The sequence below is a fragment of the Rana temporaria genome, chromosome 12, assembly GCF_905171775.1.
Source record: "Rana temporaria chromosome 12, aRanTem1.1, whole genome shotgun sequence".
NCBI lineage: Eukaryota > Metazoa > Chordata > Amphibia > Anura > Ranidae > Rana > Rana temporaria.
In genome coordinates, this window is record NC_053500.1 from 65,116,566 (window position 1) to 65,144,221 (window position 27,656).

The 27,656-nt window shown below is 43.2% G+C and overlaps 1 protein-coding gene across 4 annotated transcripts in view; it reads right to left on the minus strand.

Annotated features, from left to right (window-relative positions):
* Positions 1–27,656, minus strand: part of LOC120918996 (SAP30 binding protein) — a 108,628-nt gene that overhangs the window by 40,470 nt on the left and 40,502 nt on the right. For 3 of the 4 annotated variants that reach the window (XM_040330933.1, XM_040330936.1, XM_040330935.1), the window contains one exon: positions 13,624–13,671. The exons of the other annotated variant lie outside the window; for it this stretch is intronic. In XM_040330933.1, coding sequence (XP_040186867.1) covers positions 13,624–13,671 — 48 coding nt within the window. The remainder of the gene's footprint in view (positions 1–13,623; positions 13,672–27,656) is intronic. 4 annotated transcript variants of the gene reach the window in all.

Here is a 27,656-nt window from a genome sequence, read left to right on the forward strand (position 1 = left end):
TAGCGATAAACTACAGCAACTACTAAAATTAAAACCTTTAGCGGTTATCATTGCAGAGTTAACCATGAACAATGCCCCTAGGATTTTTTCTCTCACTCTGATGTTTGTGGCGATACTTCACATGTGTGGTGCAATCACTGTTAATAAACATGTGTGGGACCTACGCATCTTTGTATTTGCATGTATCGAGAAATAGCCTCTGAAAAGCACTTAAAAACTTTAAAGCACTATTCATTGCAATGAGGGCTTTCACACTGAGGGCTCTTGCGGGACGCTAGAAAAGGTCCTGCAAGCAGCATCTTTGGGGCGATTGGAAGTGCTATAAATACCGCTCCCAAAATGCCCCTGCCCATTGAAATGACCACTTTAATAACCCCAGTATGTGCCAACAATGATCAAGCAGCAGCTGTACAAGAAGAATCTGAACCCGGAGGAGGATCTCATTTACCCTTCATACCTCCTATGATCCCAAGAGGTAGAAAACAGAACCCTCTTCACAGTACAAAGCATCTGGCACAGCACCTCCTATTATAAGATGTTCTAATCAAAAGCATTACAACAATGCCTGCTATTATATTCCCCTTTTATCCTGATCTTACAGTAATTAGATTTTCTCTAAGAAACACTTCCCAGTACAGCCCCTCGCGGGAGGAAAGGCCTTTGACACCCGCCACCCAGAGCAGCCAAATTAATAAGGAGACTGAAGTTGTGTTCACTCCCTTTGGCAGGGAAGTTTCAAGAGTCGCCTTACTTGTAGGGAGCAATACATGAATCCAGGCAACCTTGTGATAACATTTCTTTTATATACTAAATACAACCAGGTTTTCTATGTATCCCCCCAGGGCAAGGCTTGTGCGAGAAACCACAGCCAACATTTACCTAGGTGTTGGGGCACATACCAAATGCTTGAAGCCAATAAAAACTTGTAGATGTACAAAGTAAAACAAATGTAAAATGGGTAAATATCATGTGAAGGATCAGGAAGGAGGGGGGGGGGTTAAAGTGATACTGAACACACACTGTTTAAAAAGTGGTTGTAAAGCCATAAAAAAAAAAAAAAACACACATGCAAGACAAAAAGGCATAATAAGCTAGTATGCATCGCATACTAGCTCATTATGAAATACTTGCCTTCGATCGAAGCCCCCGACGGCGACACGTCTCCGGAATGTTATGTCCAGGTTCGCGGGCTCACAGCGCAGGAGCTGCAATGACGTCACTCCCACACATTCGCGCAGGAGCCGTCGGTACCAGCACATCAGCTGAAGCAAGGGCATGTGCCGATGATGTCGGCATATGCCGATACATGGGATATCTCCTAAACCGTGCAGGTTTAGTTGATATCCACAGTAGCTACAGGTAAGCCTTATTATAGGCTTACCTGAAGTGAAATGTGGTTTGTATATGGATGGTGACACTGTCATATTATTGAAAAATAAATCTAAGGCCCCTTCCACACTGGGGCAGGAGGTGCACTGACGGTATGGCGGTGCCATTTTAAGCAGCGCTATACCGTTGGCATTGCGGCGTATTCGGCAGCTAGCGGAGCGGTTTTAACCCCCGCCAGCTGCCGAAAAAGGGTCAATACCGCCGGCAATGCGTCTCTGCGGTTTCCCATTGCTTTCAATGGGAAGGAGCAGTGGGAGGAGTGGTAAACACACCGCTCCTTCACCGCTCCAAAGATGCTGCTAGCAGGACTTTTGGAGCGGTCCTGCTAGCGCACCGCTCCAGTGTGAAAGACCCTCGAGCCTTCACATTGAGACTGCAGGGCAGGAGTTTCAGGCGGTATTTAGGCGTTATTTTTAGCGCTCAAATGACTGAAAAACTCAGTGTGATAGGGGCCCCAAGTACCTTTTTCATAATTGATAGAGCCGTCACATGGCCCAGATCTTTCCCCGTCTGTCTGCAGTGAAACATAAGCAGGAGGAGCTTCAAGTCCTCTGCTGTTGGTCATATGTATAAAAAAAAAAAAAAAAAAAAAAAAAAGCAGCCTTTGGAATTCAGGAGTAAAAATTATTAATATCAATAAACTGCTTTAAAGCGGCATACAAATATATAATTTAAAATCAAATATTTATTATTTTTTGGAAATAACTTGGTGCGAGTGGAACTCCTGACTGTCTTAGAACAGGGAGGTCAAGCCACCATTAATCTACATGTAATATCCCGTCCCCATTGTGTCTTACCACGGTGTATACGCAAACCTGTGCGATTCTATAGTCACATAGGCTGCTCCAATGTGATAGGGAGGAAATGATCAGTACAGCTGCCAACACTGCTCTGCCAAATCCCTAGCTGAATTGGGGACATGGACAGAAGATGGAGATCAGCAGAATCAACCAGGTATTTGCAGAATACAGAAAACGAATCTCTCAGTGACTATGAAATAAGGTATTTTTCATTTTGCATACATGCTCTGGTCCCATTGTGTACTGAAAAGTGGGGTATAAAAGTTTGAAAACACGGACTTCTTGTGTTCTGGGCATTCCTCCCTGGGTGCATACTCCCCTAAGGCTTCATGTACACGGGACGATTTTACAACCTCTTCTGAATGATTTAACTTGACAGATAGTAATCCACGTTTAAACGTCCATTTTGCCACGTTTGCGTTTAGAAGTGTTTCTACAATTTTTTTTTTCTTTTTCAAAATAGCCAAAAATAAAAAATGCCTGTAAACAAAAACGTAGCTAAAACGCGAGTTACTCCATTTAGAAACATTTGGCGCTTGAAATGCCTCCAAACTCAGCTTCTGAACCCATTTTTTTGTGTTCCAAAAAAAGCCTCTAAACTCAACTGCCTAGAAACGTCCCTGTGTACATGTACTGATAAGATAACAGAGGAAAGTTCAGGAGCGGTTGAAAAAAATGCCCAACTGCTCCCAAGACCCCATTCACACCTGAGCGTTTTGTAGCTGGAAGCTACAAAACGCTGGAGGGGGAAAAAAAATAAAAAATCTATTACTGCTCTATGGAGATGGTTCACATCTCCACTCCAAAACGCCTGAAGCTCAAAACAAGTTCTGGGAATTTTTTATTTGTATACAGATTTAGGAGTTTTTCTGCTTTTTACATTGGTGACCTTTTGACCTATACAAAAGCGCTGCAAAAAACGCTGCAAAAATCGTGGTAAAATTGCGCGACTTTCTGCCTGAAAACGCTATGCTCAGGTGTGAATGTCCATTTACCAGCAGCAGTCTACATGAGGCCCGATATGTTAATACAAGGTGCACCGGCCAACCCCTAGCAGCAGTCAGTCTCTTAGAGAGTTTGACAGGCTGCCAGCAGTAGGGCTGGATGATACCCATCTATCCACAGCTAAACACCACGAGCCCCGTGCACAACTGATAAATTGGGGTCTAATTTTGCAAGACAGGTTTAAAGAAGTTTTTTTTTTTTATGCATGAAGGTAAAAAAATGTTTTGAGTGCAGCTCCCCCCAGCCCTCCTTGTACATACCTGACCCTGATTTTGAACCAGCCATGTGTACGAAAGCTGAAGCTCTCCCACTTTTGATTGGCTTAGAAACAGCAACAGAAGCCATTGAGAGAGCAGTTTTCTGGACCACAGATATGACTGGAGAACCCCATAAACGAGTGACCGCATAGCAAGCAACTTGCTATGGTGGGCTCTCAGTGGAGAAGGGCCAGGAGTGCTGCAGGGGGGACCCCAGAAGGAGGAGGATCGGGGCTGCTCTGTGCAAAACCATTGCACAGAGCAGGCAATTATGACATTTGATGTTTGTTATTTCAAAAAAAAACTATAAGCCTGGTACACACGATTGGATTTTCTGCGGACAAAGAGTAGGACTTTTGTCTGAGGGGCGGTGGCCAGGAACTTGTATTGAATACAAACGGCAAAGAATTGTCGACCAACAAACACGAAACTATGTGGTTTTTCAGCTCTTTAGTGCCACCCTTTGGGCAACTTCTGCTAATGTTGTGTTATTGAGCATCGCTTCTGAGCATGTATGTTTGGAGTTTTGTCTGACGAACTTGTGTAAACACGATCTGATAATCCGACAACACACATTTGTTGGCAGACAATTTTAAAGCATGCTGTCCCACATTTGTTGGTGGAAAATCCGACAACAATCGTCCGATGGAGCGTACAAACAGCCTGTCACACAATTCCTGTCCGATATCCGATCGTGTGGATGAGGCTTTAGAATCACTGTAACTGAGGTGAATATTTTCTTCAGCAGTATTTGACTTTACCTATTGAAATGCTATGAAAGTGTTTCCCACACAAGATCTGCAGCTATGCTCAGTAAATGTAATAAGATAATAGCTGACACAGCACTATCAGCAGCTTCTACATAGAGACACATGTCTGAACATGAGCGAGGATTCCGACATTTCATAAGCACAGCGTCAGCATTGCCTACATCTGATTTGAAGGTGAAGTTTAATCTACTTATAATTTTGTGTTCCCCGTTTCCTCCTTCTGCACCTCATGTTATACTCCAGGAAACCGGACTATTTTTATTGTGAAACGTCCAGAGAAGTTCCATCCAATCCTTTGCCAAACACATCCGGAGGATGGCTGGAGATGCTAAATACCTTATTTCTATTGTGCCAGAGACTGGAAGTTGTGAGTTATGTGCTTCAGCAGCTCAGACTGAGAATTGTGTCTTGTGTACAGTGAGGGAAAAGTCACTTGCTTTCCTCAGCCAGTCACAAAAGGCCTCATTTTTTTTTCATGGAGTACAAGGCATTTTGTGAATGGGTAAGGGGGAAGGGCAAGAAGACCACATGTGATTGGTAAAGGTCAGGCGTCGTCTTTACATGTACAGCGGTGATAGGCACCTCTTCAGACCTTAACCACTTAAGGACCACCTCCTGCACATGTACGTCGGCAGAATGGCACGGCTGGGCACAAGCACATACAGGTACGTCCTCTTTAAAGTGCCCAGCCGTGTGTCGCAGCGCACTCCCGCGACCTGATCCCAAGCTCCGTTACCGCAGGACCCGATCGCCGCTGGAGTCCCGCGATCGGTCCCCGGAGCTGAAGAACGGGGAGAGCCGTGTGTAAAACACAGCTTCCCCGTTCTTCACTGTGGCGCCGTCATTGATCGTGTGTTCCCTTATATAGGGAATCACAATCAATGATGTTACACCTACAGCCACACCCCCCCCCTACAGTTAGAAACACAGATTAGGTCACACTTAACTCCTTCAGCGCCCCCTTGTGGTTAACTCCCAAACTGCAATTGTCATTTTCACAGTAAACAATGCGGTTTTAATGCATTTTTTGCTGTGAAAATGACAATGGTCCCAAAAATGTGTCAAAATTGTCCGATGTGTCCGCCATAATGTCGCAGTCACGAAAAAAAAAAAAAAAATCGCCGTAATTAGTAGTAAAAAAAAAAAAAAAAATGCAATAAAACTATCCCCTATTTTGTAAACGATATAAATTTTGCGCAAACCAAAATCGATAAATGCTTATTGCGATTTTTTTTTTACCAAAAATAGGTAGAACGATACGTATCGGTCTAAACTGACTAATTTTTTTATTTAATATGTTTTTTTGGGGGATATTTATTATAGCAAAAAGTAAAAAATATTGTTTTTTTTTTCAAAATTGTCGCTCTATTTTTGTTTATAGCGCAAAAATTTAAAAACTGCAGAGGTGATCAAATACCACCAAAAGAAAGCTCCATTTGTGGGGAAAAAAGGACGCCAATTTTGTTTGGGAGCCATGTCGCACGACCGCGCATTTGTCAGTTAAAGCAACGCAGTGCCGAATCGCCAAAACTGGCCAGGTCCTTTAGCTGCCTAAAGGTCCGGGTCTTAAGTGGTTAAAGCAGAACTCCATCCAAGAGGGGAAGTTCTGCTTGTTTGCAACCCGGTTATGACAGATCTCCGCTCCCAATTCTGGTCAGATGCCCCGCGCCAATCTGAGACAATTTTTTTTTCTGAATTTTCTACATACATCGGGAAAATAATATTTGATCTCCTGCTGATTTTGTACGTTTGCCCACTGACAAAGAAATAATCAGTCTATAATTTTAATGGTCGCTTTATTTTAACAGTGAGAGACAGAACAACAAAAAATATCCAGAAAAACGCATTTCAAAAAAGTTATAAATTGATATGCATTTTAATGAGTGAAAATAAATATTTGATCCCCAATCAGCAGGATTTCTGTCTCCCAGGTGTCTTCTATACAGGCAACAAGCTGAGATTAGGAGCACTCTCTTAACCACTTCAGGACCTGCGCACCACTATATACGTCCTCTTTTTGAAGAGGGATATCTCAGTAACGACAGCAGCACCTGCTGCCACAACCGAAATACCCATCACTTAAGGCGCCGGTCCTGTAAATGATAATGGTGGTCTGCGTGGTGGATTCCCTGAAAGATCTCCATTATCGGCAGCAGGAGAGTAGGCCCCCCTACCACCGCTCTTCCCACAACCTCCGCCGCTTACCGGAGCCGGCGGCAGAGGTGATCAGGGTCCTTCTCCCTCTGTGGCATAGATACAAGTGAGGGCAAGATGGCCCCCACCCGTCTCCATACCATAGCAGGGTGGAAGCGGCGTCAAAACGTCACTTCTGCCTATACGTCTTAAAGGGCCAATTTTTTTTTTTTTTTTATATTGCATTTTAGCCTAAATATGAGATGCGAGGTATTTTTTACCCCAGATGTTATATTTAAAGGATGTCCTGTCATGCTTTTCTTCTATTACAAGGGATGGTTACATTTAGGGTTGTTCCGATACCACTTTTTTAGGACCGAGTACAAGTACCGATACTTTTTTTTAATGTGTCCCCAAATGCAGCCATGTCTCCCCACAAATGCAGCCATGTCCCCCCACAAATGCAGCCATGTCCCCCCCCATATCCAGCCATGTCCCCCCCCCCATATCCAGCCATGTCCCCCCCCCCCATATCCAGCCATGTCCCCCCCCCATATCCAGCCATGTCCCCCCCCCATATCCAGCCATGTCCCCCCCATTATCCAGCCATGTCTCCCCCCCCCATATCCAGCCATGTCTCCCCCCCCCATATCCAGCCATGTCTCCCTCCCCATCCAGCCATGTCTCCCTCCCCATCCAGCCATGTCTCCCTCCCCATCCAGCCATGTCTCCCTCCCCATCCAGCCATGTCTTCCCCCCATCCAGCCATGTGTCTCCCCCCCCATCCAGCCATGTCTTCCCCCCATATGCAGCCATGGCCCGCTTACCTGCTACCGCCGACTGTGTACAGTACTACGGCCGGCCAGGAACATTACAGCTTTGAATAGCTTTGTAATGATTGGCGCCGCGCTGCGTGTAAAGACACTCCACCTCGCTCGGGATTGGACAGTTCACCCGAGCAAGGGGGAGTGTCTATGCGCGGCGCAAATCATTACAGGTATTCAAAGCTGTAATGTTCCCGCCCGTATTACACAGTCGGCGGTAGCGGGGATGCGGCGTAACGGCAGCGGATCGCGGAGGCGGATTGCGGCGGTCGGTCGGCGGCGGTCGGTTTGGGTTAAGTATTCTATTTGTGTATCGGAGCGGGGTATCGGCGTCTGAGTACCGCCGAAAAAACTCGGAATCGGTCCCGATACTAGTATCGGTATCGGGACAACCCTAGTTACATTCCTTGTAATAGGAATAAAAGTGATCCAAATTTTTAGTTTATGTTTTAAAACAGTGTAAAAAATAAAATCAAGAAAAAGTTTATTTTTAATTTTTTTTAAAGCGCCCCTGTCCCGACAAGCTCGTGCACAGAAGCGAATTCATACGTAAGTAGCGCCCACATATGAAAACGGTGTTAAAACCACCCATGTGAGGCATCGCCATGATCGTTCGAGCGAGAGCAATAATTCCAACACTAGACCTCCTCTAATTAACCACTTAAGACCCGGACCTTTTAGGCAGCTAAAGGACCCGGGCAGGTTTTGCGATTCGGCACAGCGTCGCTTTAACAGACAATTGCGCAGTCGTGCGACGTGGCTCCCAAACAAAATTAGCGTCCTTTTTTTCCCACAAATAGCAGAGGACGTACCTGTACATGCATGTGCCCAGCCGTGCCATTCTGCCAACGTAAATGTACAGGAGGCGGTCCTTAACCACTTAAGGACCGCCTAACGCCGATATACGTCGGCAGAATGGCACGGCTGGGCACAATCACATACCTGTACGTGATTGTATAATGCCCAGCCGTGGGCGCGCACCCGCAACCCGGTCCTAAGCTCCGTGACCTCGGCCGCAGGACTTGTGGACCCAATCGCCGCTGGAATCCCGCGATCGGTCCCCGGAGCTGAAGAACGGGGAAAGCTGTGTGTAAACACAGCTTCCCCGTTCTTCACTGTGGTGCTGTCATCGATCGTGTGTTCCCTTATATAGGGAATCACAATCGATGACGTCACACCTACAGCCACACCCCCCCTACAGTTAGAAACACAAATGGGGTCAAACATAACGCCATCAGCGCCCCCTAGTGGTTAACTCCCAAACTGCAATTGTCATTTTCACAGTAAACAATGCATTTTAAATGCATTTTTTTGCTGTGAAAATGACAATGGTCCCAAAAATGTGTCAAAATTGTCCGAAGTCTCCGCCATAATGTCGCAGTCACGAAAAAAAAAAAAGAATTAATAAAAATGCAATAAACCATCCCCCATTTTGTAAACGCTATAATTTTTTTATTATAGCAACAAATAAAAAATATTGATTTTTTTTCAAAATTGTCGCTCTATTTTTGTTTATAGCGCAAAAAATAAAAACCGCAGAGGTGATCAAATGCCACCAAAAGAAAGCTCTATTTGTGGGGGAAAAAAAGGATGACAATTGTGTTTGGGAGCCACGTCGCACGACCGCGCAATTGTCAGTTAAAGCGAAGCTGTGCCGAATCGCAAAAAGGGGCCTGGTCCTTTAGCTGCATTTTGGTCTGGGTCTTAAGTGGTTAAGCGGTTAAAAACATGCAACCTGTAGAATTTTTTAAATGTCGCCTATGGAGATTTTTAAGGGTAAAAGTTTGACGCAATTCCACAATCGGGCACAATTTTGAAGCGTGACATGTTGGGTATGAATTTACTCAGCGTAACATTTTCTTTCACCATATAAAAAAAAAAAAAAAAAAAAAAGGGCCAACTTTACGGTCTTATTTTTTAATTAAAAAAAAATGAATTTTTCCCAAAAAAGTGCGCTTGCAAGACCGCTGTGCAAATACGGTGTGACAAAAAGTATTGCAATGACCGCCAATTTATTCTCTAGTGTTAGGAAAAAAAAATGTATAACGTTTGGGGGTTCCAAGTACTTTTCTAACAAAGTTTTAAACTTGTAAACACTGAGTCTTAAAAACAGGCAAGGTCCTTAAAGTGGGGGTTCACCCAAAAAAAAATGTTTTAACATTACATTCAGCCGAGTTGTGAGAATGACATTAGGCTGTTTTTTTTTTATTTCCTTGCCGTACATACCGTTTTATCTATATTTTCACCGCGGCTTCTGGGTATGTAATCTGTGGGACTGGGCGTTCCTAATTGATTGACATGCTTCCGACTGGCGCATACAGCGCGTCACGAGTTGCCGAAAGTAGCCAGACAGCGAAGTCGGCTCTATACGGCGCCTGTGCACCGACGTTCGGCTTCTTTCGGCAACTCGTGACCCGCTGTATGCGCCGGTTGGAAGCATGTCAATCAATTAGGAACGCCCAGTCCCGCAGATTACATACCCGGAAGCCGCGGTGAAAATACAGATAAAACGGTATGTACGGCAAGGAAATTTAAAAAAACAGCCTAATGTCATTCTCACAACTCGGCTGAATGTAATGTTAAAACATTTTTTTTGGGTGAACCCCCGCTTTAAGTGGTTAAAGGGAGTGCTCCTAATCTCAGCTTGTTATGTGTATAAAAAGACACCGGTCCACAGAAGCAATCAGACTCCAATCTCTCCACCATGACCAAGACCAAAGAGTTGTCCAAGGATGTCGGGGACAAGATTGTAGACCTACAAGACCATCGCCAAGCAGCTTGGGGAGAGGGTGACAACAATCGGTGGGATTATTCGCAAATGGAAGCAACACAAAATAACTGTCGCTCTCCCTCAGTCTGGGGCTCCAAGTAAGATCTCACCTTGTAGAGTTCCAAGGATCATGAGAACGGTGAAGAATCAGCCCAGAACTACACAGGAGAATCTTGTCAATGATCTCAAGACAGCTGGGACCATAGTCACCAAGAAAACAATTGGTAACACACTACACCATGAAGGACTGAAATCCTGCAGTGCCCACAAGGTGTTTTTCGGGATATTTTTGTTGTTATTCTGTCTCTCACTGTTAAAATATATAGACTGATTATTTCTTTGTGGGCAAACGTACAAAATCAGCAGGGGATCAAATACCCCCCCCCCCCCAACTATGAATTGTATTTCCTTCTACATTTGTGATCTTTACTACAGGGGCTCTAAAAGGGTGTGCGTGTGTGTAACATATACATTATATATATATATATATATATATATATATATATATATATATATATATATATATATATATATATATATATATATATATATATACATATACACACATACACACACACACACACACACACACGAGTGAGCCTGCTCATGTGCCCCCAAGTGGCTTCCAATGGGGGGAACATAGATAAGATGAGGAGTCAAGATCGCCATCAAAAGGAACCCCAGAAACAGGAGGATCGGGGCTCCTCCAACCAATACCAGATAAGTTGTTAGTTTCCAAAATAAAAATAATCCTTTACAACCTCTTTCACACCCCCATGCATTTCAAACTAAGCACAGTACACTCACTTATATAACTGTGTCGCCACCTAGGGGACACTACATGCAACTGACAATATAAATGCGTCTTGTATTCAGTAAATACATTTCAGACGGATTTATTATTTTCTTCCCAAAGACATTTTAAAGGACGAAGTAATATCAAAGAAAAAGCAGCCTTACAAGTTTTGAATGGATTTCTAGTACAGATCAGCTGAATACGGCTCCATCATCAGAATGTTCAACATCGTATAATTAACAAATGGCATGTTGTAAAATACTTATTCACTTTTTGCTGTCCTTTGTTGCATATCAGCACTGCTGCTCTCCTGCAGCCTCTTTGAAGCTACCGCTTTGGATGCATGCACTCCAGTGATGGATACTTGGCATTTCACAGCCTTCCCGATAGCGATATCTGTGCCATGCTAGTCAACACAGCCACATACATTCTCCAATAGGAAAGCATCTTGCAAGGCGGTAAAGCAGGAGAACAAATTGGAGACGGGGACAAAGTGTAGTCACCCGATAATGGAACTGCCTGAACAAGGCAGTAGCATCAGGTATTTTTGTAATACCTTTATGAACAGAGGACATTGACGTCTACATGTAATTTTGCAGTGACAGCATGTGGCAGTAAGCCTAGCAATAAGTCCGTGACTCATTTGCACACCTAAATAACATTTTATATATATATTTTTTTTAAAACATTGTATCTGCAGATTTAAATTAAGGTTTGCATTTTTGTCAGTAAAGCCTCCAGTCTTAATGTGACCACAATGTCAGGACTGACATAGGAGGCACATGATCAGGAGTTAATGAATAAACCAGACCCTGAGCTGGATGCTATTAGCAAAGCATTACAAATAACACTGCATATGAACATTCCAATTAATTATAAAAAGAGACAATTATTATGACAGCACTAAAAACACAAGCTAATAGGTGAAATATATATATATATATATATATATATATATATATATATATATATATATATATATATATATATATATATATATATATATATATATATATTTTTATTTATTATGACAGTGAGCAGCAAGTACAGGGTATGAGAGAAGATGGTATGTGCAGGACGATGACTATGGAGGGCAGGATGACCAGTAGAACTTTTTTTTTCCATAAATAGTTCATACTGATCTCTCAAATTGGCAACAAAATTTTTATAAAATACGGTCATAACCATACAGGTAATTGTCAAGGAGGGGAGGGGGAAGTGCGCCTCAATATGTACTTTAGTACCCATTTCCAAAAATTACTAATTAAGAAGTAATAGCACAGCAGCTGAGCTCTTCACACATGGGGGGGTTATGTAGGAAAAATAAAGATTAATTGGTATTTTATCATCACTGCCAGTAAAAAAAAACTAAAAAATTTAACTTCTTGCCAATGTTAATAATAGGAAAAACACCATAAGGACAGTATTTTCCCAGTAAAGGTGGCCTCACTAACACTGGACTGTGAAGGTAGTGAAGAGGACACTGAAAACAGGAGGAACACGTCTGTGGAATTGGGGACTAATTAGACTGGAAAGGATGCACCAAGATTTAGAAGGTCATTGAGTCCAGAAAACAGTGGCGGTGGTCCTGGGGATGTGAGAGATGGGGCCGGGCAGCAGGAAATGGAGCTGAGATTACCACTGACTAGAGTCAGTGAAGAGGAGACCGATATCTGGAGTGGTGGGATGCACAAATGTGAGGGATTATCCCCCATGTGCTGCAGACTGGATGCCAAGGGGTTAACTCATAGGACCTGGGGACAGATGGGTTAATACACATGTGCTAGGGACTGGTTGCTGAGGGTAAAAACATGTTGTGGATGACTGGCTGCTGAGAGCTAATTGCGAATGCGCTGGGTACTGGATGCTGAGAGGATGATGTACACAAACAGAAAAGGTGGTGAGAGTTTAAAGCACATACATTGGTTACCAAGTGTTGTGGGGGTTAACCTTCATGAGCTGGCTACGGGGGAATCCAAACACCTGGGGACTGAGCACTGAGAAGATAATGCACGTTGGCTGAGGACGAGGGGTTGGTGGGGTAAACATATATGTGCAGAGAAATGGGAGCCAAGAGGTTAAAACGTGAGCTTTGGACTGGGCACTAAAGTGTTAATGCTTTTAAGCTGGTGACAGATCACTGAGGGGTTAATGCACATGTGTAAATATCAGCACTGAGAGTTTGATGCATATGAAGCAAGTCACATAACCCTCCTGTCTGGTTAGAAGCTGAGGGTAGGTGACAGAGAGGCTGATACACACACACTGCATGTGTACTGAAGACTGGCCAATGAGGGGTCAGTGCACACTAGGGAGGGAAGATGGCTAATTGGACCCAATTTAGAAATTTTTACTCACTTTGGTTGTCAGCGGTTTAGACATTAATGGCTGTGTGTTGAGTTATTTTGAGGGGACAGCAAATTTACACTGTTATACAAGCTGTACACTCACTACTTTACATTGTAGCAAAGTGTCATTTCTTCAGTACTGTCACATGAAAAGATAGAATAAAATATTTACAAAAATGTGAGGGGTGTACTCACTTTTGTGACCTACGGGGTGTACACTATATAGGTATTTTTATTTAATTTCAGCACTCTAATTATAGATCTATACAGGCACGTGTAATTGGATGTATTTGGACAGACAAAGCATACGCCTAGATCAGCATAGTGAACAAGGCAGAGACGAGGTGAACTTGGCTGTAGCAAACACTAGTGAGTGGGCATACAGTTGGTACACCCGCATGTATCTAACACTGCATTTCATTTCCAGGAGCGTTCTGCTCCCACACAAGACAGGAAGGATTGTTAGCATGGCAGAGGGCACACAGGTTTTAGCCATGCAGTTAAAAGTCTGCAACCCTCTCCCAAAAATACCTTTATGTCACCCGTCTCCTGAGTCTCATTCTCTGAATCGTCCTCTCCCTATAAAAAGAGAAATTCACAAGGTTTAGGAAATGGGCCGTCACAATCCACAATCAGAGCCAGTATTGGAATGACAGCACGCAGATGATGGAAGGAACAGAAGCGGACAGAGAGCACACATATTAGAAAAGTAACCCATTAGCCCAACTGTAGAAAGAAGTGGGATAAAATACAATGCTTTGTAGCCACAAGGTGACATCATATTATTGGTAAAGCTCCACTCCAGTCTAAATTGAAAATGAAGCTTTGGAAAGCAGGAACTGCATTTCACATGCATGGCTGTAGTGTACCCGGCCAACTCTCTCCCTGGTTAGTGATCTGGGAACACCTCTTTGTAGTCAGAGTTCGGCATTCCCAAACACACCCACCATCCAAGCCTTGCTGTCACTGGCATACAGAAAGCCAAATGTAACCAATATTGGTGCTAAATTCAAGTCTTAGAAAGTCTCTGAAATCTGGCGACACAGGAAAAAAAAAAACGCTGTAAGTGAACTTTCTGACAATGTAAACCCTACCATGCTCCAAGTATGAAAACATAGTGGCATCCTAAAAACCTGCTGCATCAGCCGTTTTAGAAGCACACTCCTTTTCCCTAAGGCCTGGATCACAGGGTCACCGAGGCCCATAAACAGTGGCCGTCTGTTCTTCTATCCCTAGCCAGCAGTTGCTATGCGCAGGCAGCCTATTCAAGCCCATTGGGCTGCAAGGACAGACATCCATCCTAATATCACAAGTGTGCAGATGTGTGCCCCGAATGTGGGCAGAATGTGTTTGGGGCAGCTCAGCCGAGTTGACATATATGCGAATTGGATGAGATTTAAACCGCATCCAATTCACATGACAGCCTAGCTTCACCTTCTCTATGCTGTGCAAGAAACAAGTTGGCAGCACTCCATTGGAGAATATCGGGGTCTTAGGGAACAGCAGTTGTTTGCCAATAACACACTGCTTAGTTTTCTTCTGAATAGCTGATATTTGTCAGGGGTTTCTGCAAACTACAAGAAAAGAACATGGTGACATTAAGCACAGCTACAATGACTCCTGGCTAGTATAGGAAGACTACTTACTGGACTGCTTCTTTAAAACCTCAAGAGTAGGTACTTCATAATGACTTGGTACAATTATAACACAGGGATCAAAAATGAAAACTTCAATGGGTGCTTCATGAGGCCAAATAATGGAAGATGGCACCTACAATTCCATTGAGATTAAAATGTGGTTTATTAATAAAAGGACAACAAGATTCTAAAAAGATGCCGACCTAAATGTGCTCATCGGGACTTACTAGGCCCAAGAGTGTTCTCTTAAAAATGTGGATGGACTAAATGTGGACCCCAGCTTTCAAATTCTCCATCCAACCGTTTTATGACCACTCCCCACCCTCTCCTTCTCAGATTTTCTTACTTAAAGCGGGGGTTCACCCTTAGAGGGCACTTTTCCCCCTTAGATTCCTGCTCGTTTTCTCTAGGGGAATCGGCTATTTATTTTAAAATATGTGCAGTACTTACCCGTTTACGAGATGCATCCTCTCCGTCGCTTCCGGGTATGGGCTTCGGGAATGGGCGTTCCTTCTTGATTGACAGGCTTCCGAGAGGCTTCCGACGGTCGCATCCATCGCGTCACGATTTTCCGAAAGAAGCCGAACGTCGGTGCGCAGTATAGAGCCGCACCGACGTTCGGCTTCTTTCGGCTACGAGTGACGCGATGGATGCGACCGTCGGAAGCCTCTCGGAAAGGCTGTCAATCAAGAAGGAACGCCCGCTCCCGAAGACCCATACCCGGAAGCGACGGAAGAATATGCAGCTCGAAAACGGGTAAGTACTGCTCATATTTTAATACAAATAGCCGATTCCCCTAGACCGAACGAGCAGGAAGCTAAGGGGAGAAAACATTTTTTTTTACAAATGGGTGAACTCCCGCTTTAAAGGGGCTGTAAAGACAAAAATATTTTCCTCTTAAATTAAAGTCTGACAGTAGCTGATAAAGTAAATAGTAATGTTTTGCATTATAACTAGTTTGATACGTGTTGAAATCGAGCTGTTTTATTCACCTCCGTCACTCCTGAATCATTATTCTCACTGACTTCCTGGTTTTCGGTGCGCATTCATTCTTGCTACATCACGGCCTAATGGGAACTACAGTTCCCATTAGGCTTAGCCTCCATGCCTGTGAGGGATAAGAGAGCATCTTCACGCAGGGCTGTAGTCATAGGGAGGGGGTGAGCACAGTCTGCTTTCCACCATGCAAAACGGCTCAGATGCTGGTGGAAAGCAAGAAGAGGAGTGACAGGAAATGCCATTTTCAAACCTGGATTACTGTATTTTGGAGGTCAAAGGGAAAAAAGAGGTAAGTGATATTTAAATGCTCTAGCTTATAGCAATCAATTGATCTAAAAAAAACGAACCTTTAGTGCTCCTTTAAAGCGTTCCACCCAAAAACGGAAATTCCACTTTAAGTTATGGGTCCCAGAAGATCCCCTGGCCATTCACAGCAAGCAGTGTGGTGCATGCGTGCCAGGCTGTGAAGACACAGCTGAGTGCCCAGTTACAATGCTGGCGCCGAGGAGAGGAGGGAGAGAGGAGCGAGCCTTCATGCGCTCGCATTGCTGGACCGTGGGACAGGCGAGTGTTTGATTATTACAAGTCAGCAGCTACACTTTTAGTAGCTCCCGACTTGTAAATACCGGTAGGTGGAACTCCCCTTTATAAAAATAAAAAAAAAAAAAAAGAAGGGGGATGATACACACAATACGAAAATCGGATGACAGATCGTTCTTTTTTGCTTGCTAGTCCCATATCGAACATGAAGAGTTTACTAAAAAAAAAAAAAAAATGATATATATATATATATATAATTTTACGATAGAACAAGAAAAAATAAATCAGTCATGTGTTTATGAATTGTATTTTCAGACGACAACTGTACTGATTAATACAAGAATAATTTACACGCATGTCCGATCGGATAATATCGGATGAACTGTCGTGATTGGCTCTCAAAAGCTCTGTACCAACGATCTGGTTATCGTACAATCACTTTAAAAACAGTATTTTTTTTCCCCATACGATTTTTGGATCGTGTGTACGGACCTTTACTCCCCTTTCTGCACTGCCAGTTTAAGAATAATAAAAAAAAAAAAAAAAATGCACACTTGCAGATTCGCCCCTGCTCTATTCTGTGCATCTGGGAACTGGAAAAGAGGGATAAGTGTGCATGTGTGGTAATCTGCTGCACATTCATAGATGTGGCACAAAGTAACCCACTGCCTACTGGAATAATGTGTAAAATAAAACAGTGCAGCGCAATAATAAATCAAAGTCAATATGGTATCCACTAGTCCATGTGAGGTAAGGTGATGAACAGGACAAACTGACAGGTGATATAGATCCGGCCACCAGATAGATTCGCCTCTCACCTCATATACTCGACCTGCAACAGGTCATAAAGCAGAAAACCCACACTAACTTTAACCACTTAAGACCCGGACCTTTAGGCAGATAAAGGACCCGGCCAGTTGTTGCGATTCGGCACTGCGTCGCTTTAACCAACAATTGCGCAGTCGTGCGACGTGGCTCCCAAACAAAATTGGCGTCCTTTTTTTCCCCACAAATAGAGCTTTCTTTTGGTGGTATTTGATCACCTCTGCGGTTTTTATTTTTTGCGCTATAAACAAAAATAGAGCGACAAATTTGAAAAAAAATGCAATATATTTTATTCTGTCTATAATAAATATCCCCCAAAAATATATAAAACATTATTTTTTTTCCTCAGTTTAGGCCGATACGTATTCTACCTATTTTTGGTAAAAAAAAATAAAAAAAATAAATAAAAAAAAGCAATAAGCGTTATCGATTGGTTTACGCAAAATTTATAGCTTTTACAAAAAAGGGGATAGTTTTATTGCATTTTTATAAAAAAAAATTTTTTTTTTTTTTTAATACTAATGGCAGCGATCTTTTTCGTGACTGCGACATTATGGTGGACACTTCGGACAATTTTGACACATTTTTGGGACCATTTTCACAGCAAAAAATGCATTTAAAATGCATGGCTTACTGAGAAAATGACAGTTGCTGTTTGGGAGTTAACCACTAGGGGGCGCTGATGGGGTTATGTATGACCTCATTTGTGTTTCTAACTGTAGGTGTGACATCATTGATTGTGTATCCCTATAAAAGGGATCACACGATCGATGTCAGCGCCACAGTGAAGAACGGGGAAGCTGTGTTTACATACAGCTCTCCCCGTTCTTCAGCTCTGGGGACCGATCGCGGGACTCCAGCGGCAATCGGGTCCGCGAGTCCCACGGTCACGGCGCTTCGGACCGGGTCGCGTACACGCGCGGCCCCACGGCTGGGCTTAAAGAGCCACGTACGTGGATGTGCCCAGCCGTGCCATTCTGCCGACACATATCGGCGTGAATGGGTCCTTAAGTGGTTAATGGACTCCACACCATGTAAAAAGCAGATGAAAACGATCTAATGCTCCCTGTATTGATGTTTATTGATAAAAAAAATGGCAAGAAACCCACTTACATTGAAAAGCACTCTATGCGAGTGCCAGCATGCAGACGTGTAGCAGGTTCAAACCAAAAAGATGGCCACGGGTGACGTCAGATGTAACTCCTTCCCCCCGCCCCCTACGCGTTACGTGGACGGGACTTCTTCAGCGTGGGGATTGGATACATGTCGACGGCCCACAGGAAACATATATAGTCATGGCAACCGTTAATCAGCGAATCAGACTCCCTGACGGAGCTGACAAATCACAGCTCACATCACATTAGAAAGCATTCCAATACCCGTGGAGACATCCTCTGAAAATAACTGTTACCATACAGGAAAGAATCATATAAAGTGCATATAAATATCATGATCCCCAATAAAATTGAGACTGGCACCAATCTTCAAAAGATAAAGGGAAAAATATAACGTCATTATACCCTAGACGAAAAATAGGCAAACACACATCTCAAATTCAAAATGAAAATTTTAAAAAGAGAAATATACCATTAATTAAAATAGCACTCTACCTCAAAGTAACATTAAAATGTAACTAAAAAAAAATAAAATAAAAACAGATGTCAGTCCACGACCATCTTTCTAATCAGAAACCCATATAATACATAAAATGCTGCAAAATGTACAAATAAAATCAATATAAAATACAAAAAAAAAAAAATATACCCATACTAAAAAGTCCACATTATACAAAATAATAAAATCACATATTAAAAAGACACTTATCTGTTAGAAAAAAAACAATGGAGATCAAAATCTACATTCAAGCCAGCAGGAGACATCACCTTGGTTTCAAAAATCCAAAAACATTCCCTACTTTTAAGCCGACAAATGTAGTGACCTCCTCTCCAATGCCTAGGGACCTTTTCAATCCCCCAGAACTTGATGGCAGGTCCTAAAATGCCTAGATACACTGAGTTTTTACTCCAATTTATTTTTATATTGCTAAAATGTTAACCTACTCGCACGTGTAATGCTCTTGAGGTGCTTCATACATACTGCAAACTGCAGTCGCATTCAAGCATATATACGACACCAACTGTCGCACACGTGATGAAAAACCTCATCTGATACTGTTTGTGCGTAACCGATAAACTGAAGTCCTTACGTCTTTTAATGTTGTTTTTAGTATGCTTACAAGTCGCACACCTACTGCATGCATAAACAAAAACTAAATAGCTTATTCTCCACAGTCTTACGCAGATCTACTAATCCTGGTGCCAAACAGTCTTGAAGTGAGGGTGCCTTCCGAAAGATAAATTCTGGGCAATTTGGAAGTACTGGACCCAATACGCGATCATACCTCAAATGGGCCAGTGTTTGGCTACAATCTTCTCAAACTTCTTGTATTGAATTGCGATAACCCATTTCCATCTTAAATTCACTAGTGACCACCTTACTAGTGGGATGAACAGTCTTATCTGCGACAATAACACTTCTGTCTGGGGCACGTGCCTTCTCCATTTCATTATTGATCGCACAATATGTGTATCCTTTCTGCCTAAAACGAGCAGCTAAAACCTGGGACTGGGAAAGAAACTCTTCCTCCGATGAACAATTTTGTAGGAGCCTGATAAATTGTCCTCTAGTTTGTGGTGGCAACTAGTTAGAGGAATATATGCATTCCGATCTGTGGCTTTAAAATGATTTCTGGTGTGGAAACAGTTCTTATACATTTTCAGATCCAAAAAAAGTGATCTGGTGTTTATCAATAGTCCAGGTAAGCTTAATGTTCTTGTTACTATTAAGTTTATCCATAAATGGCTGAAGACTGGACATATCACCTTCCCATATAATCACTAAATCGTCTATATACCTCCTTGAAACAAGACAATTGTGGTGGGCGATTACGAAAAACCACTTCTTCCTCCAAGTGGGCCATAAATAAATTGGCAACACTGGGAGCAAAAACGGGCGCCCATGCACCACGTTTTTGTAAATAATATTGCTTATCAAACCAAAAATATTTTTTAAGCAGACAGAACTTAAGACCCTCTAACAGAAGCTGAATATGTTTCCTAGTAAGATCTGTCCCTGCCAATGCCCATTCTACATAGGCTAGGGCTACATCATGGTCAATAATAATATACAATGATCCTACATCAACAGTTATCAAAATACTAGTAGGAGTACAAGGGAGGGTGTCCAGAATCTGGATGATGTGCTTATTATCCTGTCATGTATGCTTCCTTTTAGGTAACAAGAGGTTGCAGAAAGAAATCAAAATATTGACCTGAACGTGAAGTCACAGAATCGATCCCATTGACAATTGGGCGACCCGGGGGCTGTCCTGTGTTTTTATGCAACTTAAGTAAAAAAAAAATATATATATATAAAATCGGAGTCCGACAATAAAAAGGGATCCAAATAGGAAGCCTCTTTTGCGCCAAGAATCTCTTTATTTTTACCTTGCTCTATCAAAGAAAGAGTGCAATTCATATTTATATTTGAACATGGGATCACAGTTCAATAATTGATAGGTATCCTGGTCACTCAGCAACCTAGACATCTCTTCCTGATAATACGTTTTGCTAAGCACAACTAAACCTCCCCCCTTATCCGCTGGTCGGATAACAATATCATTCCTCTGTTCCAATGATAAAATACCTCTTGATATGTTGTAAATCTGACCTTCTTGATTCGAAGAGCATCAAGATCACTACACACCATATTTTTAAAAACCTCTAAGTGTCTGTTGTCATTACAATGTGGATTGAAAACAGACTTATTTCCAAGGTTGTGAAAATAAATAAATAAATAAAATAATTTATATATATATATATATATATATATATATATATATATATATATATATATATATATATATATATATATATATATATATATATATATATATATATATATATATATATATATATATATATACATACATACATACATATACACACACACACACACACACACACACACACACACACACACACATATATATATACATATACACACACACTAACAAACAAAGAGAATGAACAATGGAGCGCTGAATATATCAAACATATTATGACTAATGTAGTGACAAAGGATCAATGTATACTTAATACACAATCACAACTAAATATGGCGATATAAAAGTCTGGTGACAACGTGAAAAATGCTTCCAAACAACAACACTGGATGTGGAATGGCTGATCGCCTGAAGGAATCAAGGTGATTTCACATAAAGACAAGATGTGCTACTCTTACCGTGTGGTGTGGACTCATCTGTTTGTAAAACAGTAAGTCTGATGTGCCTATGGTCTCAGAGGACCCGAATCAATGCAGCAGGGTCTCCCTGGTTGGCAATGTGGTCGATGACTCCTGTGAACTGGATCCCAGAGACTAAAGAGATGTGGTCACCATACATGAATTTTATATCACCATATTCAATTGTGATTGTGTACTCAGTATACATTGATCCTTTGTCACTACATTAGTCATAATATGTTTGATTGAAATATTCAGCGCTGCACTATTTATTCCTAAGGTTGGAGCGTGTGTTTTCCGGTTGGGAAGAATTCCTCTGTATGGGGGGGGTCAGACAAAAAAATTTTTTTTCATGTTCAAACTTCAAAACCAAATTTTTTTTGATTATATATTTTTTAAATAAGTTGCATAAAAATGCAGAACAGCCCCCGGGTCGCCCAATTGTCAATGAGACGGGGTCAATATTTTGATTTCTTTCTGCAATCTCTTGTTACCAAAAAGGAAGCATACATGACAGATAATAAGCCGATCATCCAGATTCTGGACACCCTCCCTTGTACTCCTACTAGTATTTTGATAACTGCTGATGTAGGATCATTATATACTATTATTGACCATGATGTAGCCCTAGCCTATGTAGAATGGGCATTGGCAGGGACAGATCTTACTAGGAAACATATTCAGCTTCTGTTAGAGGGTCTTAAGTTCTGTCTGCTTAAAAAATATTTTTGGCTTGATAAGCAATATTATTTACAAAAACGTGGTGTGGCGATGGGCGCCCGTTTTTGCTCCCAGTGTTGCCAATTTATTTATGGCCCACTGGGAGGAAGAAGTGTTTTTTTGCAATCACCCACCACAATTGTCTTGTTACAAGGAGGTATATAGACGATTTAGTGATTATATGGGAAGGGAATATGTCCAGTCTTCAGCCATTTATGGATAAACTTAATAGTAACAAGAACATTAAGCTTACCTTGATAAACACCAGATCACTTTTTTGGATCTGAAAATGTATAAGAAAGAACTGTTTCCACACCAGAAATCATTTTAAAGCCACCGATCGGAATGCATATATTCCCCTAACTAGTTGCCACCACAAATTGTGGTTGTGCAATATTCCTAGACGACAATTTATCAGGCTCCGACTAAATTGTTCGGAGGAAGAGTTTCTTTCCCAGTCCCAGGTTTTAGCTGCTCGTTTTAGGCAGAAAGGATACACATATTGTGCGATCAATAATGAAATGGAGAAGGCACGTGCCACAGACAGAAGTGTTATTGTCGCAGATAAGACTGTTCATCCCACTAGTAAGGTGGTCACTAGTGAATTTAAGATGGAAATGGATTATCGCAATTCAATACAAGAAGTTTGAGAAGATTGTAGGCAAACACTGGCCCATTTGAGGTATGATCGCGTATTGGGTCCAGTACTTCCAAATCGCCCAGAATTTATCTTTCGGAAGGCACCCTCACTTCAAGACGGTTTGGCACCAGGAGTAGAAAATCCGCCTAAGACTGTGGAGAATAAGCTATTACGTTTTTTTATCTGGTTTTTATGCATACGGTAGGCGTGCGACTTGTAAGCATGCTAAAAACATTAAAAGAGAGAAGGACTTCAGCTCATCGGTTACGCACAAACAGTATAAGATAGTTTTTTTTTATCACCTTACCTTATGTGCGACAGTTGGTGTTGTGTATATATGCTTGAATGCGACTGCGGTTTGCAGTATGTAGGAAGCACATCAAGAGCATTACACGTGCAAGTAGGTAAAACGTATGAGCAATATAAAAAAGGGGAGGAAAAACTCAGTGGCCCAGATTCAGGTAGATTTGCCCTTTAGTTGCACATGTGAAGAGCAGCTGATTTGCTCTGCGCTGGGGCAAATTGGAAAGATTGCCACCCGATTCAGGATTCCTTTTGTCTGCTAACTTGCTCCTTTGTAAGGCAAAAATCAGGGCCTAAGGCAGCGCAAGTGAAAGTGGGTGTGCCCTATGCAAATGATCTTTTTTCCACTCAGCAGTGGTTTGCGCCTATTTTCAGGGCAAATTTTGCCCAACTGCTTGCACTGAGCAAATAAATAGGGGCAGACCTGCGCAGGTCCTGTGCAAAATTACATTCTGCTTGTTCTACCCCCCCCTGAGCAAGGTCATTTTGCCCTTTGCTGCGAGATGGCACCTCCCGGCCAAAAAAAAAAGGCTAATTTTGTGGCAGCGGAGATGGAGATCACGCTGGAGGCACTGACGCGCCATACTGCTGTTCTGTATGGCGCTGAACGCCAAAATACTACCGTAGCCCAAAGGAGGGCAATATTTGAGGTGATAACCTTAGACATCAATGCCCTGGGCTTTGAGGACCGGACTTGGATGGACATCCAGAAAAAGTTCACGGACATGCGGCGTCGCGTCCGGGACAAAATTGTCCTCATTAAAAAGCACAGCAGGGGCACCGGAGGAGGACCAGCCTGTTCTGTGCGACTCAATCCGGAGAAGGAGATCATCTCTCAGAGTCTAGCGCTGGAGCAGGTGGAGGGACTGCCAGGCTATGACTCCACTGTTGGGGACTGGTAAGTTTTTTGTTTCTCATATCTGCTGTGTATCATGGGAGGGGGTAGAAGTGAACATATGAGGGGGTAGAAGGGAACATGTAACAAGTTTTTTTTTCTCATATCTGCTGTGTATCATGGGAGGGGGTAGAAGTGAACATATGAGGGGGTAGAAGGGAACATGTAACAAGTTTTTGTTTCTCATATCTGCTGTGTATCATGGGAGGGGGTAGAAGTGAACATATGAGGGGGTAGAAGGGAACATGTAACAAGTTTTTTTTTTCTCATATCTGCTGTGTATCATGGGAGGGGGTAGAAGTGAACATATGAGGGGGTAGAAGGGAACATGTAACAAGTTTTTTTTTTTCTCATATCTGCTGTGTATCATGGGAGGGGGTAGAAGTGAACATATGAGGGGGTAGAAGGGAACATGTAACAAGTTTTGTTTTCTCATATTCGCTGTGTATCATGGGAGGGGGTAGAAGTGAACATATGATAAGTGTGTTGCTCCAGCAACATTTTTGTTTTGTGTCATCCACAGATGTTGATGATGAGGCTGGGCCGTCGTCGGCTGTAGGGCGACCCACGCCATCCCCAGAACATCATGGGGTGCAGTCAGGCCCTCTGCAGATCCTGGGCATGTTGGTGGAGGAGGATATCGGCCAGAGTCCATCTAGGGAGGAGGAAGTGGTGGAGGAGGCCGTTATCCTCAATCTGGAGGAAGCAGTGTCCCTCCAGGAGGATCCCACCATCCCTGACCGACCCACCACCCCCCGACCATAACATCATCCCCCTCCAGGGCAAGCCCCTCCAGTGTCCCCCCCTCCAGTGTCCCTCCCTCCAGTGTCCCCCCCCTCCAGTGTGACCCCCTCCCCTTCTGCTCCCTCAGTTAGTGCCCCAGCCTCTCCTCCAAGGAAGGCTCTTTCTAAAACTAGGGGTGTACCCTCCAGCCTCCGTGAGGGTCTGCAGGAGGAGCAGGTAGGGTTGCCACCTCATCCCTTTAAAACAGAACACATATGAATTACACAGGTTCTGTGGCTGATTTAATTTAGATAAGGCTCCACTTGAGTTCAATTACCACCTTAATGAGCCTCAGAACCTGTGTAATTCATATGTGTTCTGTTTTAAAGGGATGAGGTGGCAACCCTAGGAGCAGGCCCGGCAGACCCACCATATAGGGGAGATGGTGGGAGACCTGAGGCGGGTGGCGGACAGCCTGGCATCCTCCTCCTCCTCTGTCCAGCAGGCCCTCACCCACCATGCTGACCGGGGGGACCGACAGAATGAGACCCTGGAGGATGTTAGTGGTAACTGCGCAGCCATTGTGACCTGTCTGGTTGAACAGCAGGATGCCACTGCATTATTAACTTCGGAGGTGAGCAGGTTGGCAGGTGCGGTAGAGGCCAACACTGCTGCTGTGCGGGAGGAGGGGAGACTTACCCGACGGCAGTTGAGGATCACCACCACATGGCAGATGGGGATGTTGGGACAGACCAACACCGTCCTCAACCGCCTGGCCAACGCCATGGAGGGCTTGCAGGCACCACCTGCCAGGAGAGATGAAGTAGGGGTTGATGCTCCCCCCCCCCCTCCATCCCCACCCCATGCTCCACCACGGCGTCTGAGGAGCCAGAGCCGGGGCACCCTTGGGCCAAGGATGTCCAAAAGAAAAAAAAATGTATGACCATTTTTTTTTTTTTTTTTGTGGCTCAGATTATGAGCTTGTTTTTTGGTTATGCTCAGATTTTGATTTTTTTTTTTTTTTTATTGATGCTCAGATTATGAGCTTTTTTTTATTTTGTAGCTGCCCCTGGCATGTTGGCACACAGATGTGAGATCCAGAAAGTGTGGGTGCTCTGCTTGTTCAGCTCGTCCGTCTTGGTGCTGCTGTAGTTGCTCTCCAGCTGACCTGTGGCCATCTGTTGCTAACTTGCCCCTGCTTTTATAAAGTGCAAATTTGCCCCGGCCAAACAGCTTGCGCGCTTTGGGAGCAAAATGCTCCTCACACGCGCAAGTTTATGAATCAGTGGCAGTTCCTCATTTGCATATTTGCTGAGGGAAAACCATGAGAGCGCAAGTTGCTCCCTGAGCAAAATTGCCCCTTAAATTGCGCCGGGGCAGAGAAACTGCCTCAGTGCAAAAATGGCACATTTCAGGCTTAGCTTGCTTTCTGGGTCACCCGCAAATTTGCCTGGGAGCAAATCCGTACTTGCGCGGCGCAAATCACACTTGCTCCCGCGCAAGTCGTACCTGAATCTGGGCCAGTGTATCTAGGCATTTTAGGCCCTGCCATCAACGTGACCCTAAATGTCTGAAGTTCTGAGTGATTGTAAAGGTCCCTAGGCATTGGAGAGGAGGTCACTCCATTCGTCAGCTTAGTCATAGGGAATCTTTTTGGATTTTTGAGACCAAGGTGATGTCGCCTGCTGGCTTGAATGTAGATTTTGATCTCAATTGTTTTTATTTCTATTTTAATATGTGATATTATTTTGTATAATGTGGATTTTTTAGTATGGGTATATTATTGTATTTTTATAATATATTGATTTTATTTGTACATTTTGCATCATTTATGTATTCTCTAGGGTTTAATGAGGTTGCATTTTCCCTTACATCTTTTGAAGATTGGTGCCAGTCTCAATTTTTTTGGTGATCATGCTATTTATATGCACCTTATATGATTTCCTGTATGGTAACTTTTTTTTCCCCCCAGAGGACGGCTCCCCGGTTATTGGAATGCTTTCCAATGTGATGTGAGCTGTGATTTGTCCGCTCCGTCATGGAGTCTGATTAGCTGATTAACGGTTGCCATGACTATATATGTTTTTTTTTTTTCAAATAACAATTTTTTATTTTCGAAAAAAGGTCAATACAAAATGTAGCAGCATTTCAAGTGTAAGATAATAGAGGTAATACAAAAATTCCAGCTGAATGTGCTTACACAGCGGCCACATTCTTGGTTATACATTCAGTAACGTATAAAACAACTAGGTAACAAAGAGGAGAGGAGAAGAAGTGAGAGGGTAGAGTAGAAGAAGAAGATGGGGAAGGAAGAGAAAAGAAAAAAAGGGGGGAGGAGAGAGAGAAAAAAGAAAGAGAAGGGGGGAGACTGGGGGAAGGGGAGGGGGGGGGGGAGCAGGCAGGAGTGTCGGGTGAGGTAGTGTACCTTGGTGGTCTGTTGTCAGCTCACGGCGGGTCCTCCACCGAATGCCACCTCTCCCAGACCAGGTCATGGTCCTCCAGCCTATCCCGAATCCTAGCTGTCATTTTTTCCATAAGCTCTACATCCTTGACCCTAGCATAAAGGGCTTCCTGGGGTGGGGGCGTTGGTTTCTTCCAATAAAGTGCTATCAGGCACCTCGCAGCTGTGGTTATGTGTCTCAGGAGTTTCTTATAGGGTTTAGCTATGCGGGGTTGGGATAGGCCCAGTAGGAACAGCTTCGGGGAGAGGGGTATGGGTGCCTCCACGAGGCGGGTCAGGAGCTCTTGCACCCGAGTCCAAAACTGGACTATCAAGGGACAGGTCCAGTAAATGTGGAACAATGTGCCCCTGGCCTGGTTGCACCGCCAGCATCGGTCAGAGGTGGAAGGATAAATCCTGTGGAGGACGTCTGGGGTCAGGTACCAAAAGAACAGCACTTTATATGTATTTTCCTTATAGAGGGTGCAGATTGAGCTCTTGGCCGCCTGCCTCCAGACCGCCCTCCACTCATCCTCTTCG